The sequence below is a fragment of the Ochlerotatus camptorhynchus genome, unplaced genomic scaffold (genome assembly GCF_037179485.1).
Source record: "Ochlerotatus camptorhynchus isolate MF236.1 unplaced genomic scaffold, CSIRO-AGI_Acam_v1.1 ptg000209l, whole genome shotgun sequence".
Classification (NCBI taxonomy): Eukaryota; Metazoa; Arthropoda; class Insecta; order Diptera; family Culicidae; genus Ochlerotatus; species Ochlerotatus camptorhynchus.
The window spans coordinates 83,682-103,805 of NW_027040699.1; the positions used below are offsets into that span (position 1 = coordinate 83,682).

A 20,124-nucleotide genomic window follows, 5' to 3' on the forward strand; every position below is an offset into this window, starting at 1 on the left:
TGTTGTGTTAGTAGGAGATTAAAAACGCAAACAAAACGAAACGAGAGAAATACAAACTATCATTCAACCATATGAAAATTGACAAAATACTTTTTGCATTTAGCTCGTCTGTTTGATCATTGTCGTAGAGAATAATGAGAAAAAAAAGGCCCTGGCTACACTGAACCAAAACATCGTCCTTTGATCGAATGATTATTGCTTCACCCAAGCCCTATTACCAACAATCAATACGAAACTAACGATTTTAAATTGGCTCACCACTTTAGTAGCCTATTGGTCCCAAGCAAACGATTAACGTACCCTATTCTAGTCGAAATTCTAGTACTACGCAATGTTTGTTTTGATTCGATATGAAAGTTTGACAGATAAAATGAGGGGTTATTGGTTTTTCCCTGGGACGGGGCTTGACAATCGGGTAGCGATTTCGAGCCAATTTGCTGTCAAATCCGAGCCAGTTGCTGATTGTTCGATTTGACAGTAGCAATCGTGGAATAAAAAGAACAGAGGGATCACATCAATCTGGCTGGCAGTGATGCCGGAATCAATGTTGACGTCTATGGCGCTGTTAATTGTTTATATTTGCGAAAGGAGAGTTGAAAAATTGAGTGCACTGCATGTTTTAAGCGATGGATATTGTTGTTTGCTTATGGTTGTTATTGATGTGTTGAGCAAAAATGATGTACAAGCTGCTTAACTGCAGAAACTCAGAACACAATCCAAATTAAAATGGAAAAAAAATATTTTACATTCCTGGCATCATTGGTCAACTCCGTCAAACACCACGCACAACTTTCCGAAGGGCATTCTTCAAGAAGATTAAGAAGAGTGAGAATCTCGATTGTCAAGTCCCGTCCCGGGTTTTTCCTATGTTTCGAGGGGTGAATCGATAAGCTTGGGACCGAAGAGAGTACCAGAGCTGAGCCAAAAAGTTGAGCACGTTATTTCGGGACCTTCTAGTCTTAGAGTTACCTCTATGATAGTACCAGAGGTGCAATGACATTTATATAAGGTCTGGGCCAACAGGCAGCTTGCTGGTGTTAGAAGCAAAAATGTTGTAAACATTGCTGAACATCTGCGAACAGATAGATATACGTCACTGCCAACATACTGAGAACAGATAGAAATACGTCACTGCCAACAGCTGTTTCGTGTAAAAAGATAAACATTGCAATATAATACGAACACCACTAACCATTTGCACATTTCACTAACACCAATAAGCCCTTTGGCCCAGACCTTATATAAACGTCATTGCCAGAGGTGAGCCAAAAAGTTGAGCACGTTTCTTCGGGACCTACTTGTCTTAGAGTTATCTCTATGCTATTACTATCATCAGATGATTTTGAGATGATCGTCATTCAGTTCATCAACTACAACAACTTGGATGCATATCCTCCTAATATAGAATGATTTTAGTTCAATTTTTAAGAACATAGGTGGACGTAAATCAAATGAATATAATAAGTTAAATAAATGCTATTCTTATTTATATTGAGTGCTAGTAGTAGCAATATTGTCTGTTGAAAATAGGTAATATTTAAGTATTGCAATGCTTTATTTTTATATAATTACTAGCTGAGTGTGCCCGCTCTTGCTCGCGATTCAATATTGGCTGGAGTTTATGCGCCCCCCCCCCCTTATCTAAGTGGCGAACCCCTATGACCATCCCCCAAAAATCCAAATACCAAGCAAATGGTTCCATTTGCTTGGTTAGTTCTCGAGTTAATAAGTTATTTCTGTTTCATTTGTATGGGAGAAACCCCCCCCCCACTTTACAGAGGGCGGAGGGGTCTCGAAACATCATAAGAACCTTTCCCGGCCCCAAAAAACACTGCATACAAATTTTCACGACGTTCGGTTCAGTAGTTTCCGAGTCTTTAAGGGTCAGACAGACAGACAGAAATTCATTTATATATATACTAGCTAAGTGTGCCCGGTCTTGCTCGGAATTCAATATTAGCTTGAGTTTATGCGCCGATTTAAAAAAAAAGCATGCTATATTGTACGTAGCCCCCCCCCCCCTATTATCTAAGGGGCTACCCCCTATGATTATCTCCTTATACCCCCACATGCCTAATTTGGTTCCATTTGCTTGATTAGTTCTCGAGTTATGCAGACATTTCTGTTTCATTTGTATGGGAGCCCCCCTTACAGAAGGGGGAGGGGTCTAGAACCATCATAAGAACCTTCCACGGCCCCAAAAACCCCTGTATACAAATTTTCACGCCAATCGGTTCAGTAGTTTCCGAGTCTATAAGGGTCAGACAGACAGACAGACAGACAGACAGACAGAAATTCATTTTTATATATATAGAAGATAGATAGATAGATAGGGGAAATGGCTCTAATGTTGGCCTATGGATCTGAGATTGGGCCCATCGCTAAAAATCTGCTATCTATCAATTTTATCTAGATGAACGCGTCATTGAAACGGTACTAATGGATATTTTTGGTAGCTATTGAAAAATTAGTCGATCGCTGAATTTATGTATGAGCCCAAGTAGGGGGCATTTAGGTCGACATTACATCCATTTCCCCTGGATAAGTAAAGTCGATCTTACAGCACCGACAAACCGACATGAATGACCATAGCAAAAACAATAAAATTTCTGACCAAAGCACACTACTGACATCTTGCTCCGTGTTCGCGGGAAATATGTAGCTAAACCATGAGCCTTATGAATTGGTTTGTGTCTGATCTATTCTGGATAAAGTATTTTTTATCTAGATCAAAAAATCTTATGATTTTGACAGTTCGGATCACTGCACATTTAAATTGACCGTTTACGATTTTTGGGCATAAATCAGAATTAAGTGTCATGTCGGTTTGTCGGTGCTTACAGTCCGTACACTTATAATCGTAGAGTACGATTGAAACACGTCTTTATTGGTACACACAAAGAACAAAAATTGTTGCTATAAAAATAATGCATAATCAAATTAAAAGTTTCCCAAAATTCGTAGTTTCAACTATGAAAGTTTTCAAAATTCAACTTATATTTTTGGTAGAGTCGGTGTATAATGAGTCACGCCAAGAGTGAAGCCAACCCGAGCAAAGTCTGAGATCAAACTGAAATCTAAATTTGATGTTGTGATTTCGCTGATAATGATTACTCAGGTTGCTGTCGTTTTGGTTGTTTTAACGGTTAAAATATCAAAATTGAGAGCAAAAAAATCTTTCTGTGACATCACATTGAAAACTATTTCTGCTATCAGTGAGAGGAAACTGAAAACCAAATTTGATATCCATTTTTCCTGTTGATAACAAAACAAGTATTCAATTTGATGTTATGCTAAGGCAATGAAAACAAACCAGCAACAACATATTTCTGGAGCAAATGTACAGCAAAATGAAAACAAAATTAGGTATCAAATTTGTCAATTGCCTAAACTGAAATCAAATTATGATTTCAGATTGATGTTGATATCAAAACTTGATTTCAATTTGCTGTCATTTTGATGCTGTACTTTGCTCGGGAACGGGAAGTCTACCTATTGAACCGTCAAACCGGCTACCTATCGGGCAAAGTAAACAAACATTACGATGCTATGAAAGGTCCACGAAAGGTATTGCAATAAAATATAAAATATAATCGAAGAAATGAGTATAAACACGCAGTGAGCATATAATTGTCATGGGATACGTTCGGTAATGATCAGTAATGAAAATTTCGTCTATTTTTTGTTAAGATAATTTGACTAAATCACTGATATAATGATTTACTACAGCCGCATTTTTTTTTCTCTCGCTAGAAGTCATTTGAAGTTGTTGTAGAAGTCCTCTGTTGCCAAGTGAAAAGAATGGGAATCTTTCGAAACCCGTGATGCGAGTTCAACTGGTTTTCTCTTGGCGTGACTCATTATACACCGACTCTAATTTTTGGTTTAAAAATGTTTCTTTCACTTTCGACTTGTAATTTTAAAAGTGATTTTTTTTAAATAAAAGTTGTAAAACTGTCAAAATACCTCTTCATTGCGTAGTTTTTGACAGTACTGGACCTCCGTTTCCCGCTAAATTTGACATGGGAAATAAAAAATAAAACAAAACCAGCTGTGAGAACTTGCAGGAGTAGCAGCAGTGTATTCTTTTTTTTTTCATATTATTCATCCGCCGGCACGATAGTTTTCCTTCTTTACGATACGAATAATAATGTGGAGGCCGCCGCGGGAAGTAATTCGATCATCAGGAAGTAATTATTCAGATATCAACTGTACCATTAGTGTAAAATGCTTCCAATGGAAGATTCCATAATGCAGTGGCCTTTCAGTGATGATTGAAAATTTTAATAAACTAAAATGAATTAAATTAAATATGTATGTTTCATTTTTCTAAAGCAATAAATAATATTTGAGATGAAAACGTACACCATTGCGATAAATATGCCCATCTTTTAAATTAAAACCTTTAAGGTTCAATTTACTTTGATGCTGTTTGGAAAATTTCAAAAGCAGTTTTTTCCTACGCATTATTTCAGATTGCAAAAAGCTTGCACTATTCGATTCCTTTTGATATTTTACACAAAATGACGCGAGCTTTTTACAATCTAAAATAATGCGTCGAAAAAAACTGCTTTTGAATTTTTAAAAAATGCATCAAAGTAAATTGAGCCTTAATGAGTATATTTAAAAACCATAGGCTATTAGATTGACACTTCTACAATTCGATTTGAAAGTTTCAACTTTTAAAATTAAAGAATGAGCTACTTTTGAATTGACAGTTGGCCGACTTTTGTTTTGAATGCAAAAGACTTTCTACCAAAAAGAACCAACGCAAACTTTTAATTCTATCAATGGTTTTTTATTTTTATTAACGATAATTTTTTGTGTGTAAACGTTATACAGTGGAATGGATTTTATTTTATATTTTCTCTTTACAGCAGTGACACGGATTATCACAGACTACTGCGTTATTCAATACTCCTCCCTAATCCGAGACACCCAATAATTTGCAAAACTGTTGTTGTTTCTGAACGGCTAATGGCTTTGTGAAACCATCAGCTGGTTGCTCCATGGTCGGAATGAACATCAGCTGCGTCGCTCCTTGTTGTAGGCTATCGTGCACAAAGCGGTAGCGAATGCTAACATGCTTCGTGCGAGGGTTGTATAAGCCATTATTCGCGATGCTGATTGCAGATTGGTCGTCACAATTGATAATTACTAGCCGCTGCTAGAATATCTGCGACCGCAAGTTGTTCCACCACATTGCTTCCTGAATTGTTCGGTACAGGACCATATTATCTGCTTCACAGGATGAAAGAGCAACGGTGGGCTGCTTTTTTTACGTTCCACGATATGGCTCCAGCTTGTAACGTGAACACGTAACCCGTCGTTGACCTTCGGTTATCTGGGTCTCCTCCCCAATTGGCATCGCTAAATCCGACTAGTTCCGATGATCCTCGCTTGGAATACTCCAACTTCTTCGTCGATGTTCCTTTCAAGTATCGAACTATCTTCTTGACGGCCTCCCAATGCTCTCGGATTGGCGCTGAACTGACTAGCTGCATTCACCGCAAAAGCGATGTCCTGACGAGTCACCTGGGCTACGAAAGACAGACATCCAACAGCTTCTTTGAAAGGAACTTTCTTCATCTCCTCAGCTTCGTTCTGGTTGCTCGGTCCCATGGATTTATCCAGTCTTAAACTTGGATCAGCTGGCGCTGCTACAGGATACGATTCGGTTATTCCAAAACGCTAAAAGATTTGCTCGATGTACGCCTGTTGATCGAGCCAGAGCTTTCCTTCTGCTTGGTTCCTCATAATCCGGATGCCCAAACAATATTTGGCTTCACCGAGATCCTTATCTTGAATCGTTCGCTCAAATACGTCTTCAGCTTTCGCTTCAGATTCTGATCGTTGGTGAAGATCAGAAAATCGTCTCTACGTAAATAGTGACGAACATCAGCTTGTCTCCACACATCATCCAGTACAGGCAACAATCTACTGAGAAACGAATCAGTCCGAACTTCTGAAGCACGCCATCCAGCTGCGCATTCCATACTCGGCTTGATTGCTTCAAGGCGTAAAGAGCATTCTTCAAGCGGCATTTCGACGGTCTTTCTCCTGCGGCTACAACATGTCGATCTCCTCATCGTTCAGCTCTCCTTGCCAAAAAGGCTGTAACTGCGTCCATCTGATCGATGTCCTGATCGTATTTCATCGCCAACGCCATGAGGTAACGAATCGTCACATACCGTACTACGGGAGAGTACACCTCGTCGTAATCTAGTTCTGGCCTCTGCGAGCATCCTTTCACGACGAGACGAGATTTGTACCGCTGAATCAACAATCAATACGAAACTATTGATTTGAAATCAGCTCACTACTTGACTAGCCCATTGGTCCAAAGCAAAAGATTAACGTATCCCATTCTAGTCGGAATTCTAGTACTACACTATGTTTGTTTTGATTCTATATGAAAGTTTCACAGATAAAATGAGGGGTTCGTGGATTTTCCCATGTTTCGAGGGGTGCATCGATTAGCTTGGGACCGAAGATAGTACCAGAGCTGAGCCATAAAGTTGACCACGTTTCTTCGGGACCTACTATAGTCTTAGAGTTATCTCTATGGCTGAATGGTTCCATCAGGTCCACGCTTCGCTTTGAACACCCATTTGTTCCGAATCACTTTCGCCCCTCAGGCAGATCTGCAAGCACCCACGTGGTGTTCTCACTCAGTGACCTCAGCTCATCGTTCATCGCTTGAACCCAATGATCTTTGTCAGGCCGTGGCAGAACTTCTTCGTAAGTCGTTGGATCGTCCATCGCACATTCCCCGTTGGTTAAATCAAGAGGTAACTGGAGTGAAATGCGGGGAAATGGTATCACCAGAATATGCTCCAAAGCTAATGTAATCATTGTACTTGCCTGGATAACTGCGATCCCAATCCCCCCCCCCCCCCCCCCCAAACGACTTCGTATTGCTGCTCTTCATTGCTTCCATCAGCAGCGCTGATTGGTACCAACAGCTCTTGGAAATTCAGCTCCATGAACTCCACTGGCTGTGCATTTTGATCACTCGGTAGGCTTGGACTTGATTCACCTTCTGCTAGGACTACAACATCTTGGCTGATTTGAAACTCACCGCTATCAGGATGGTACAAACGGTAGCCTTTGGTGTCCTCACAATAGCCGACGAAGATCGCTTTTCTGGCCTTGGCATCGAACTTCTTCCGCTTCACTTTCGGAATGTGTGCCATCACTTGAGATCCAAAAATCTTAAGATGCTTGAGGTGCAGCTTCTTTCCAGGCCACGCCTCTTCTGGCGTTATGTTCTCCAATGACCGCTGCTTCCGCCCAAAACTGCTTACCAAGCTTTGCATCGTTGAGCATGCACCGTGCTTTCTCCACCAACGTGCGGTTCATGCGTTCTGCAACACCATTCTGTTCAGGTGTACGGACACGTGGTTTGATGCCGGATACCTTCACGTTCCAGAACTTCACGGAAACTTTCGTTGACGATTCCGCTAGCCACTTCCTTGAGTTTCTTCAAGCTTCCTTCCTTTATGCCACAACTCGATGCTGTTAACCAGAAACGATTTTTCCGGCCGACTGACACGATAGAAACCGGGGCTTATTACGGATGTCACTTCACGGTGAAAACTTGTCACTTGTCGTCACGGTGAAGTGATTCCCATTTGATTTGTACGGCAATCACGGCTCTTATTCTGAGTATCACTTGCTTATCATCGTGTAGTGACACCCGTAATAAGGCCCACCGCCTTCTTCAACTCCGGTAATGACAAGCTCACCGCTTTCATCCCAGACTTCGCACCTGTCCGCCGTGAATACCACCTTGTTTCCTCGCCAACAGATGGTGCTGACCGATAACAGGTTGGTTGCTAAGTCCGGACTTTAGCACATTAGCAACTTCCATGCTTCCTTCTGCAGTTTCCACGCAAACCGTTCCCTTTGCAACGGCCTTCATGTTGCTGTTCCAACGTCATGGTCCATGGAATCCTCGTTGACGAAAGGTTGATCCGAACGTGCCATGTGGTTGGTGGCACTGGAATCCAGATACCACTCATCGGTCCTTACTATTGGTAGGAGCAACGATCGAGATGTTCTTACCATCAGAGCTGTGCTGTCAAGAATGAAACTTTCTACCTATACCGACAGCACCGCCTACCTTGTTTTTCTACATTCGTAAAAGCACCATTCAAGTGAGAGCATTGTTGTTGCTAATCCTTAACTAATAAAGTGTTTTATTAACTATAGTAGTTCCTCGGATACTTATTTCCACTGAATATATCACGGCCCAATACTTACATCTCCAATAGCGAAAATACAGCAAAGTCCTATTGACTTGCTTGGCTTTAAAGACGACTTTTTGGCATTGGGACATTTGGCAGCAAAGTGCCCCGGTTTCTCACAGTTGTAGCACAGCTTCTCACCTTTGTTACCGTCCTTTAGCTCGCCGGACTTCTTTCGGTTCGTTTTGCTGTACAGGGCACCTTCTGTGCTGCTGCTAACCGGACCGCGATTCAATTTTACGTTCTGTAAAATTTTAGCCTTTACTGCATCCGCTGTCAAGGCCGTACCGGATGATACGAGTCCCATGATCATGGGCTCGTACTGCTCAGGAAGTCTCATCTCATGTGACTTGTGCTCATCAATTCTTCGTCCACGTTCGCCTCAACGCCAGCACAATTGATTAGCCGTACTGAGCAGCCCAATTTTCCTGGTTAATCCGCTTCTTTCGCAGTTTCCGCATCCTGAACCAGGCTGTATTTGTAGCTCTCCAGACTTAGGCAGATCGTAGCAAGAGCCTGCAACTTCACGTCCTCAGGAACATCTTCACTGTCTCCGTCAATGGAAGACCAGCTTCCTTCACGGATCAGAATCATCCGCATCGCAAATGCCCACGTCGTATAATTCTCTCTTCCTTTCAGATTTTCAATGGCTGGTAGCGCAACGGAACTTCTGACTCGAACGCTTCCTGCTTCAGTCCTGCTTCTTCCGTTGCCATCTCCAGTCCCTTGACCTTGCTGTCCGGATCCCGAATTTCCGCTTGTGGACATACTGCTGCTTCAATGAAAAAATCTTCTGAATCTTCCGGTTAGGGATCCTGGGCCCATAACTAATTGTACAGTACGATTGAACCACGTCTTTATTGGTTAAAATAACGACACGCTAGCCAGGCTAAGGACCAATTGGAACAACACTTCCATTGCTAGGCAATCTAAACGGTTCATAATTCCGAACATTTCAATTACTAGCAAAATTCTTGAATTATCTAAGAATGATCTCTGTGTCTATACTGGTTTGTAAATATTACTTGAAGTTAATAGGAAAACTTCAAGAGGATATGTGTCGATTCTGTGGCATAGAAAAGGAAGACTCTGAACACCTGCTATGCTCTTGTGCAGCAATCTTCAATAAAAGGTGTATTTTTATGGATAAGGGGCTTGTCTTTTGATATTTGGAAAGCATTCGAAATGTAATACCTGGCTGGGAAAACGCTTTTGGTCAGTCTATGTCGGTCGCTTCACTACATACTGATAAAGCAATATAAAACGGGGAATATATCTCGCGTCACTTTTCAAAAGGTCCAAAGTAATAAATGTAAACAAATCGAGTTAAGCGATACAAACTATCGCTCTTCTATCATATGTATGGATGTGATACAAAAACCCCCATCCAAATTTACTTTCATTTATTTAAGATAACCATAGGTCAAAAGTTGTCCTATTTACAGTTTGAAATGATGGGTACATACACTTCGGTCATTCGGACTGCCTAACATGATCGGTGCTCATTTTCTAAAGGCGGGGGCAATCTAAAGTTAGGTACTATACTCTGAAATCTGTGAAAGGGATTCTAGTATCATGTAGACAACACGTCCCATGTAACACTCATTGATTATGTTATTGAGAAAAATCGTCCAATGTAGCATGTCCGATGTACAACTTGACATATGTGTTTTTTTTTATTGTAGCATGAAATTCAAAGTAAAATTGTGACGATGAGAAAACAGGTCCTCTCACTGTCACGAGACGAAACTACCTGTAATTAGCTCTCTTGTCATTTTTCAATGATCAAGCACTCATGAGAATAATTCGACAGTGAGCATGCATAAGGGCCTATACGCGATGATCGATTCTCTTCGTCGATTTTCTCTTTTGTTAATAACTCGCTAGATTTAACGTTTCTCGGTGCGTTTGCTGTTGCTTTTGATAGCCAATACAACCTGTTACTACTCTGCATTGAACAAATTCTAGAAAATTGTTTCGCTTAGCTGTAGCAATGCAAAGAGAAAATCGATGAAGAGAATCGATCATCGCGTATTCGCCCTTATGAATGCTCACTGTCGAATTCTTTTGTGGTTTTGACATCAACATTTATAACTGATTTAGATGAATTCAAGCAAACGATCGTATGTAATCGGTAAAGTGAATACATTGTTGAGATTTCCTCGGTACAAGTAACTTTAATAGCCCCGTAACGTGTGTAGATCACCTTTTCGTGGGATCTTACGGGATGTAAGATCTACCACCGATTCCTAGTCCCGACTACTTCAAACTAGGGGAACAGGATTTATCAGTAATCCAAGGAACACATCTTAGTCCTTGTTAGTTTTTATGCCTTTTTGATAGTGACAAGACTCGGCTTTGTCTACCGAGGATGATCTTGAAACAAGGCAAAAAAAATGAGTTAGTTGTCTTCATCTATGTGATTCCTAATCTTCTCTTCGTTGTTCCCTAGTTTCAAGTGGTTAAGACTAGGGTTCTGATGCATGGTAATTATCGGTGTCATTCCTTAATTTTGACTGACAAAGGGGCGCGCCTTTGGAGGGTGTTTCAACACTCCGAAGGGTATAAATAGCGGGACCTTTCAATTAGACTCGGATCCTTGCGATAAATGCAAGAGTGGCAACTGTAAAAAAATCGAATGCTTCATCATTTCTCAATAGTGATGGAGTAATACGACATGCACTAAACTAAGGACACGGGATATACTACAATAGATCAATTTACTGGTCGCAGTAGTGTTAGGAGATCACCTTTTTGTGGTGCGTTACTGCTAGGGTTAACTACCCCATTTCCGACCTATTAAGCACAATCCGCACTTAATCTTTCTTAATCTAGCGCAGTTTAGCACCAAACGGAATGTTATTATTACTGATGGATTCCAAATTTATTTATCTTTCCAGTACGTAAAAAAGATTTGATAAAGAGAAACCAATCGTTGAGATATTGTCAAAAGTCTAACACTGCTTCTTGACGCCAAACTCGGCTTACGGATTCTAAACTCGGCCTAACGCATTGAAATACCATTGAAACGCCAATGAATTCACTTCGGCCTATCGGATGAAGATAAAAATTGATTCGGTCGGAGCGCTTCTTTTGGTTTTGCGAATAATGGGTGCAAACCTTCATATCACGCGTTCTCATTGACTTCGTTCGGTAGCTTATTAACTAAAGTATCGCCGCCATACTAGTAGCCGCCACCTCGCCTACCAACAAACCTGTCGCCATATTTTCTGATTCAGCCAGCGTACTAACAGCTCTTCAGTCCGATACAGCCAAGCACCCTTGGTTCCAGGCTATCCAGAAGCTCGCTCATAAAGGAACAACTTTCATCTGGATCCCAGGACACTGCGGGATCAGAGGAAATGAGGAAGTGGATCATCTGGCGGCATCCGGAAGACAGGCAAACCTCTATACCCAAAAGGTCCCTGCTCAAGACATCAAGCGGTGGATCGTGACTACAGTATGGAATTGCTGGACAAATGAATGGCTGCGATCTCAAGATCTGTTTATCCGAAAAATTAAAGGGGATTCCAGAAGATGGGATGATCCGCCTGAACACCGATCTCAAGTAATTTTATCGCTGCTGAGAACCGGTCATACCAAAGCCTCTCATAACATGGGAGGCGGAGGTCCTTTTAGGAAGCAATGCGAGACTTGCAATGTGCCACATACAGTGGAACATTTCCTATGCAACTGCCCCCAGTACTATGGACCACGCATCCAATACGGGATCTCAGCAAGCGTCAGGGACACCCTGAGTACCACAGCGCTCTTCTCATTTCTGCGGGAGACAGGATTGATCAACCAAATTTGATATATGACCCAATATTGAACCAAGCAACGACAACGGACAAAGGATTGAACTACTATTGGCAAAAACCACTGACTCATAACGGACGAGCGACTATATTAAGATGATGCACGAATAAGGACACGAAAATGGACGGATGATGGCACAAAATTACGCACAGCGACAACAATGGAACTGAACACGGAAAAGTACTACACATAAAAGCAAAATCACCACAATAATCGGACACAAGACCACGCGACGACAATGGATTATGACAAGGACCAACTACTAGACACACCGCAAGTTACCTGAATATCTGCCAACAAAACCAACTCCGTTATTATAACTCTGTCCAACACAATTGTACCCTTTACAGTCAGGGGGGCCGCTCTCCGAAGCCCTCTATACCTTTTAAGTGACGAACCAGCTAGTGGCTGAAAGCCACTCTAATAAAAAAAAAAAAAAATAAAAATAAAGTATCGTACCAAACGCATAATCTCCTTTTAACTCTGAAATCATGGATTTCTTTGAACTTTTCTGCTCGATAGGCCCAAAATGGGCGATTAGGCCGAAGTAGTTCTCTACCCTACTGGTTTGAAAAGATAAAAATTTACAAAATGGAACGAACTCACCAAATTTAGCCAATTGAACTGAAGGCTGGTTGACATGTGTTGATGTATAAGTCCAAATTGTAGACGAAGCTTGACGAAGATCACCATGAACTAGTCAGGTTTATGGTAGTTGCGTGGAATGTCTTCGGTCAATTTGAGATAAACATGTTCGGATGTATGTAGTCGATTTTTGATGTGCATTGGCAAGCCTTTTCGTAGCCAATAGTCAGGTTCAACGCTGCGACTCAACGAATGATGGAACTAAAGATCGGCCGAATGATGGGACGCCTCGTGGAGGTTGTCTTCGGAACAGCTTCTCATTGGCAATTAATAGGGACTGAGAAACTAGAAATTGTCTCCTGGCCAGATCAGCAACCGATTATAGATTTAAAAAAAAACTCCACGGAAAAAACAAACGTCAGGTTCGATCACACGCACAGCCTACTCCTTGGAGAGTTCTTCTGAATGATGCTTTGAAATTTTCCTCACAATCCCTTGAAATTCTCTTCAGAATTACCATGTAATTCTACTTATTAATTGCCTTTAAATTATCCAATGAATTTACCTGAAGCTATCCTTACAAAGCCTTTGAATTTCATTTCAGCGGTACATTCTAGTCTCCTCGGAATTCCTTAATACTTTCCAGAATTCCATAGGAATTCTCTTCGGAATAACCTTTGAATTCTAGATAGAGCTGGAATTAGGGCTTACCAGCTTTTGTAAACAATGACTTCTTTCGATGTTTGTCTTCAAAGTCAAGGCTCGCCCACGCCAATCAACATCACCATCTGGTAGGGTAATACTCCCCCTACCTGATGGTAATGTTGGTTTGTGTGGGCGTGCCTTGAATTCCTAGAAATCATCGACAAAAGTAATTGTTTACAAAAGCTGTTACGCCCTAATTCCAGCTCTATCTAGATATGTGTTTATTTTGTTATTGATGCAATGAATGCTGTGGAAAGTCGCTAAATAGAAACTCTTTAAGCTAAAGATAAAGCGGCGAATTAGCATGCCACTTCTTGGCTGTTCGCCTTGCTATGGCATTGAATGCGGCCCCAACTGTACGTAGAAACTTGCAATATGGCCCACCATATGCCTTCAGCTGAGCACCGCTGGACCTTAACGCATTGTATGATGTATTTTCCATGACTTGATAAAAGGTTCTACCAGCAGGGTATCGTAGATTACATAAATTACAATTAAATTTGTCTACCACCCCTTTCTCTATTCCGTTGTATGGGAAATTCGTTTCGAGAGAATAGGGGTGTACGACTACCGGTCTTATACGCTTAGTATGGGCCAAAGTTTACCAGCTGTGAGCTTTCATTCGCGAGTAATCGACGTGTAAAGCCATTGTTTACAAAAGCAATTAGGTCCTTTTGAAATGTTCACATCGCATTAGTCAACTACGAATGTCCGTCATTGCTAAATTGAATGCGGCATCAAATCGCTCATTCACCTTCACAAAATAGTGTTGTTCTCAAGGGAAGCATTGAACCAACTTCCTCCAACCAATCAGCCGGTAGGATCCACTTTTATTCCACTCACGGATTTTCTTTCTCAACTAATCACGAAGGATGTTCACATGGTTTCTTACGGATCTTCATCATTTTTACTCCCTAAAAAAGAGTGGAATTAACAGTACATGAACGGCGGCTCCTGGTTTACTGATAGTAAGTATCCGGTCGGCGGAAAGAGAACAGCTTCCTGTAGCGCTTGTGGTGGTATCTTTGCACCAGCGGGAAGCGGATCTTCGAGTCGTGGAACTGCTTGATGTGAGCACGACGGGTCTTGGAGGCCTCAACCGATTCGACCTTGATGATCTGTTGGGAAAACATTCGCATCAGTGATTCTTTCCGGGTCAATACTACCAAAAAGCAACTCACCTGAATGGAGTGGGCACGGGCACGGTGGCGCGAAGCCATATCGCTATAGCACTGCGTGACAGCACCGCCAACGGTCAGATCACGATACTCGCGGTACATGTTGTGGGTACCGGAACGGGAATCGTAGCGCAGCCAGATGCCGAAGTTCTTCACGCGCAGCGGAGTTTTCTCCAGGATACGCTTGACCGAGACAATCTCACCGGTGGCCTTCTTGAACTTACGCAGCTGCCGCAGGAAGTACCAGAAACGGGACTTGGCCACGATCTGGTCCGGTGCGAAGATGTGCATCTTGAACAGCGGCGGATTCGGATCCTTCTCCGAGGGCAGCTTGCGCCCGATGACCTGGTATTCCTTCAGCTGTGGATTGGAGGAACAAACGACAACAGGATTAAAGGAAAGGTTATGTGTAGGAAAACTATGACAGTTCCTTGAAAGCGAAGTGTTTTTCTATGGCTACAATTCCTACGCGAATTCGCCCGACTCCCCGTAATATCTTCTATGAATTTTAACATTTTCTAAGCGGTAACGCAGCAAGTGTATCAGCTACTGTTGGATATTCTAATGATTTAGACTAGATTTAATACTTCAGACGAAATTAAAAATTAACATTGGTCCACTGGCTTTCAGCTGACAGCCGGGATCGGTTGAAAACACATCACCAAAACAGTCAGTATTTCGCGATTTTCACGGACATTCCGCGATATTTCCTAACTATTCCATTATCCTCGCCAAACACCGCTAAAACACTTCACTTTTATCAATTATTAGCAACGGTAGCACCAGAAAATTCAATAAAATTTGGGATTTTTACCACTCCTTTAGCTTTCATTTTGACTGCGTTTCATGAAAGAGGAAACGGAAAAGGACTTTGACAGCACTTGGTTGAACTGAAATTGACGTCGCAGTCGAAGCAGCGCGGTGTGTGATGGATGGAAGCGGCGCTTCAGCGGTTGAGTGCACAGCAAAAGGAAACCACTCAAAATTTAAGTTATTTTTACGATTTTATTTTGCCAGTCAAACTGCTTGAACAGTTTCTCAACTATCAAATTGTTTAGCACTTCTTCAGTTGAATCCGAGGTTGAATCCCACCAAATACTCTGAGTCAGGCGTGCTCTCGGGTGTGCTCGAGCTCCATGACTCTAATAAAGTTGGTTTACGTTCTTTCGCCAGTGCATTCTTAATTAAAAAACATTAATGAATGATAGTCCAAATCTAGGGGCAGATCCTAGGGGAATCTCACTTTTAGAATTCCCATTGAATATGCATTTAATTTAAATCAAATGCATTTAATTTCCATCGTTTGCATCAACCATTCAGAGGGATGTAAAAATCAAAACAAAGCATGCGCTTTTCCGGTGATAATTATACATACATACATGAATCGAGGTGAAGATAAACAAACACAACAGCAAAGTAAAACTCGGAGTAGAGAATTCACGGAAATCTCCCAGCAACGTTCTCCGGCAGCAAAGAAAATCTCCAACGAAATCGTGCAGAAGCTGTCCACTGCCAACATCAAAATTACGAAAAACCTGCTCCGCCGAGAACGCGGGACAACTCCGTCGAAATTCCGTAGAACCTCCGTTGGCAGCATCGGAAATCTCCGCCAGAATCATGCGGAAGCTCCTCCACTTAATAAACCCGAAAAAATACCGTACAGATTTCTTGAAACTTCCGTTGGCAGCACCGAAAATGCGAGAAAACTCCGACGAATCTGGAACATCCGCTGGCAGAATCAGAAACCTCCACCAAAATTGTGCAGAAAAAAAAACTCCGTTAAAATTTCCTTAAACCTTCACTGGAAGCATCATAAATCTCCACCGAAACCGAATGGGACCTCATTCACCAAGATCGTAAGAAAACGGCAGCGAAATTCCGCATCTTTTAATGACATACTTTTTGTAGTTGTAATTTATTTATTTGTCAACATCAACAGACTCAATGTAGCCTCAATGTAATGTGTGTAGTCAAACCGAGTCAAACGTAATCCTGGTGGATGAACCCTTTATCAGGACAAGACAAAGTTCCTAGAGCCTTCGTTGGCAGACTTCGAAATCATGCAGAACCTCCTTCCCCTAGAAGGCAGGAAAAATCCATTTGAACTTCCAGAAACTCCTGCTGGCAGCTTCCAAAATCACCGAAATCACGCGGAATCTCATCCATCGATAACGTGAGAAAACGCCGTCGATTTTCCCTGGAACTTCCATCTGCAGCATTCAATTTCTTCACTGGTATCGTGCAGAACCACTTTCACCGATAATGCGTGGAAACTTCGTCAAAAGCCTCTGGGAACCTCCGTTGGAAGCATCTGAATTTTCGAGGGGAGTTTTGAAGGAGTTTTCATATGTTCACGGCGAAGAGGATTCCGAGAGATTTCGGTACTACCAAAGGATGTTCCAGTGAGCTTTGATGGACTATTCTCGCGTTTTCGGTGGAGGATGCTCTGCACGATTTTGGTGGAGATTTCTAATGCTGCCACCGAAAATTTGAACGGATTTTTTCCGCGTTCTTGATCGAGGAGCTTCTGGAATAATTTTCTCAAGCCAAGAGTGTGTATTTGAGCGAAACCGAAACGAACAACAAAACAGGACAAAACCCCTAATGTATACATACATGTATGTTAATGAGTTAAGCCTTATATTGGCACAATATAACCAATTAAAAATATTTTACTTTTCGGTTCATTAATCGATTAATCGATTATTCGAATAAAAATAGGCCATCACCCTGGTATGATCACATGGTTTTGTACATCCAAATATGTTCTTATCAGCCCTTGTCATAGTCACACAGCCAAGAACCGAGCGGAAAAAGAACAACACAAAATTCACTATTAGATTGGTTATACAAATGATGGAACTCCAACGAGTAACAACAAAAGGTTCCAATGCCTATCAGAATTAATTCTTTCTGGTACACGGATACGAATTTTGTTCATTTAAAACAAAAATATAAATGTTTATACTCTAAACATATGAATTATTCAAAGTAAATTGAAAGCATGTTTAAAACTAAAATATTTATGTTTGAACTAAATTCAAAAGCATGTATATTTCAACAATATAGGATTTGGGTAAACGGTTTTTAGCGTGTCATGCCTTTTTATTTCCTTCTTGTTACATTCGGAAAAAGTTGCCCCAGCTTTGCTCAACCTCAACAGAAAACGGCCATCCATTCCGAATCCATTCCGGATCCTCCTCCGATACCGAACATGGAAAGAAACCGGTATGAGGACCAGTGGCAGAAACGGCAAAACGACGCTTATAACACAAATTTGCACCGGTTCCACTGAACTGGAACCCCCGGACACCCACCCCGACGGGTCCTCGCATCCCGGACCAGGACCCCAATACCCACAGGTCACCCTTAATCGCACCCGAAAAAGAGCAGGAATTAAGATGCCCTGCCCGAAAATCTTTGTTTTTTTTTTTCATTTCTTTGCAAGCCGTTTTATTTTGCTTTACCCTGCACTCAACTACTTAAATAATTCCAAAATATGTATGTTTATTTTAAACATGAGAAGCATGTTTAAAATAAACATATTTATTATTGTTCGCATAGCTGTCAAACCAAACAAAAATAAAAACGTTTATTTTCAACACGAATATTTTTGAAATAAACGTAACATTATTTTTATTTTAAACATTGATTTCACATGAATTCAAACATGGAATACGTTTGAAATGAACCTAATTTATGTTTGTGGCCAGAACAAACTGAGTTTACGTTTAAATTTACCTCAAATATTTTTGTTACGACGATAGTTTTTTTTCTGCGTGTACATTGTGAAAAGAATATACAGAAAATGGTCCGGGACACCTAATACCCCGGACAGACTATAGCTTATATCATGTAATATAAGCTGTCTTGCAATGAGCACTCATACATAGAATTTCCAGTGAAAACTAGATGTATGGGTGCTCATTGCAAGACAGCCTATATTACATGATATAAGCCATAGTCTGTACGGGGTATAAACATAGAGGTAACTCTAAGACTAGTAGGTCCCGAAGAAAATCATTATTATTTTTGGCTCACTCAGTACCAGAACAACGGTCCCAAGCAGTCCCAAGCTATTTCACTCACCCCTGCATGTTCTGCATGAATCCACACACCCCTGATGTTATCTGTCAAACTTTCATAGCGAATCAAAACAAACATAGTGTAGTAATAGAATTTCAACTAGAATAGGGTACGTTAATCGTTTGCTTGGGACCAATAGGCTACTATAGTGGTGAGCCAATTTAAAATCGTTAGTTTCGTATTGATTGTTGGTATAAAGCTGTTCACGCCTACACAGAAAGAAAAATCGTTGCTAGAATTAAAAAATCCATTGGTAGAATTAAAAGTTTGCATTGGTTCTTTTTGGTAGAAAGCGGTTAGCTTTCAAACCAAAAGTCAGCCAACTGTTAAATCAAAAGTTGTCCGCTCACTACTTTTAAAAGCTAAAACTTTCAAAATAAATTGTATTACTGTCAAATTAAAAGCACGGCAGTGATGGCATTAAAATTGGTTTCTTTTCAATTCAAAACAAAGTTTTGATTTGAAAATATGATATAGTTAAAACGATAAGTAACATTTTGGATAGGAAAAATAAAAATTTAAAATTTAAAATACGCATTTTCACCGTAATAACATCTTGTATTCATTTTAAATTCTAAATAATATTTAATTTGACGTTTTGAAAATTAGTAAAAACTTCAAAAAATATATTTGTTTATTACTAATTTTCTTTACAACTAATTAAGCGGTTTTGCAACGAGATTCACGGAGCGACACAGATAGATTTTCCGGCAAGTGAAGGTCGATACGAGGAACACATAATCCGGACACTGGCAAGACAAGCTTGGTATTGTTTTACATTTCGTAATCCGATGAATCCAGCACTGAGCGCTACAGACGTATAAAATCCTATGCCGCAACATCAGAATGTACCAACTGGTGACGGATTCTCGTTATTATGCTGTAGGGCTCTCGGTAGGGCTTGATCCTTCTCCGACAGGAATTTGATACGGTCGATACCGAAAACTGTCACGACGTCGTCCTGGTTAATTTCATAGTATGATATAAAAAAGAATCTAAAAATCCAATAACAATAACAATGAAAATAATGTACTTACCATTTGGAACTCGATTTGGAATGCCAATTCCAAGTGGGTCTCTACGTTGCAGCAAATAATGTCGGAATATCCAACGAAGAAAAGTTCAGTTTCTGGTATCCCACAAAATAATCATGACTCTTTTTGCAACTTCTGATTTGGATGTCATGCTCAAAGCGGCCAGATTAGCAGAAAAGGCGGCATATGAGACGTCAGTGCAGCCAGTAAAACAACGCTGAAGGGATATTTTTGACAGTTGTACAACTTTTGTTTTAAAAATTTGTACTTTTAAAACCACGAGTCAAAAGTAAAAGAAAAACTTTCAATTTAAAAAGTTAACTTTTATTTTTAATATGTTTGTTGTTAAAACTACTAATTTTAAGAAACTTTTAATTTGAAAATGCATTATTTTTATTAATACAATGTTCGTTGTTTGTGTGTAGGTTTTTATACTTTTATGAACATTTCCTTTTTCAGGCGAAGAGT

The 20,124-nt window shown here is 40.7% G+C and overlaps 1 protein-coding gene across 1 annotated transcript; it reads right to left on the bottom strand.

Moving 5' to 3' along the window:
• Positions 1-14,233: 14,233 nt before the first annotated feature.
• On the bottom strand, positions 14,234-15,450 carry LOC135703127 (large ribosomal subunit protein eL20-like). The gene is made up of 3 exons (XM_065224229.1): positions 15,351-15,450; positions 14,540-14,896; positions 14,234-14,476 (listed from the first exon to the last, which is right to left on the bottom strand). The coding sequence occupies exons 1-3, from the start codon at positions 15,366-15,368 to the stop codon at positions 14,318-14,320; spliced, it is 534 nt and encodes a 177-aa protein (XP_065080301.1). The 5' UTR covers positions 15,369-15,450; the 3' UTR covers positions 14,234-14,317.
• Positions 15,451-20,124: the final 4,674 nt, after the last annotated feature.

Bases quoted from the DNA above. Each gene is read 5' to 3' on its own strand.
- LOC135703127 (XM_065224229.1), bottom strand. The intron at 14,477-14,539 runs GTGAGTTGCTTT...TTTTCCCAACAG, and splicing joins CCCGTGCCCACTCCATTCAG to ATCATCAAGGTCGAATCGGT.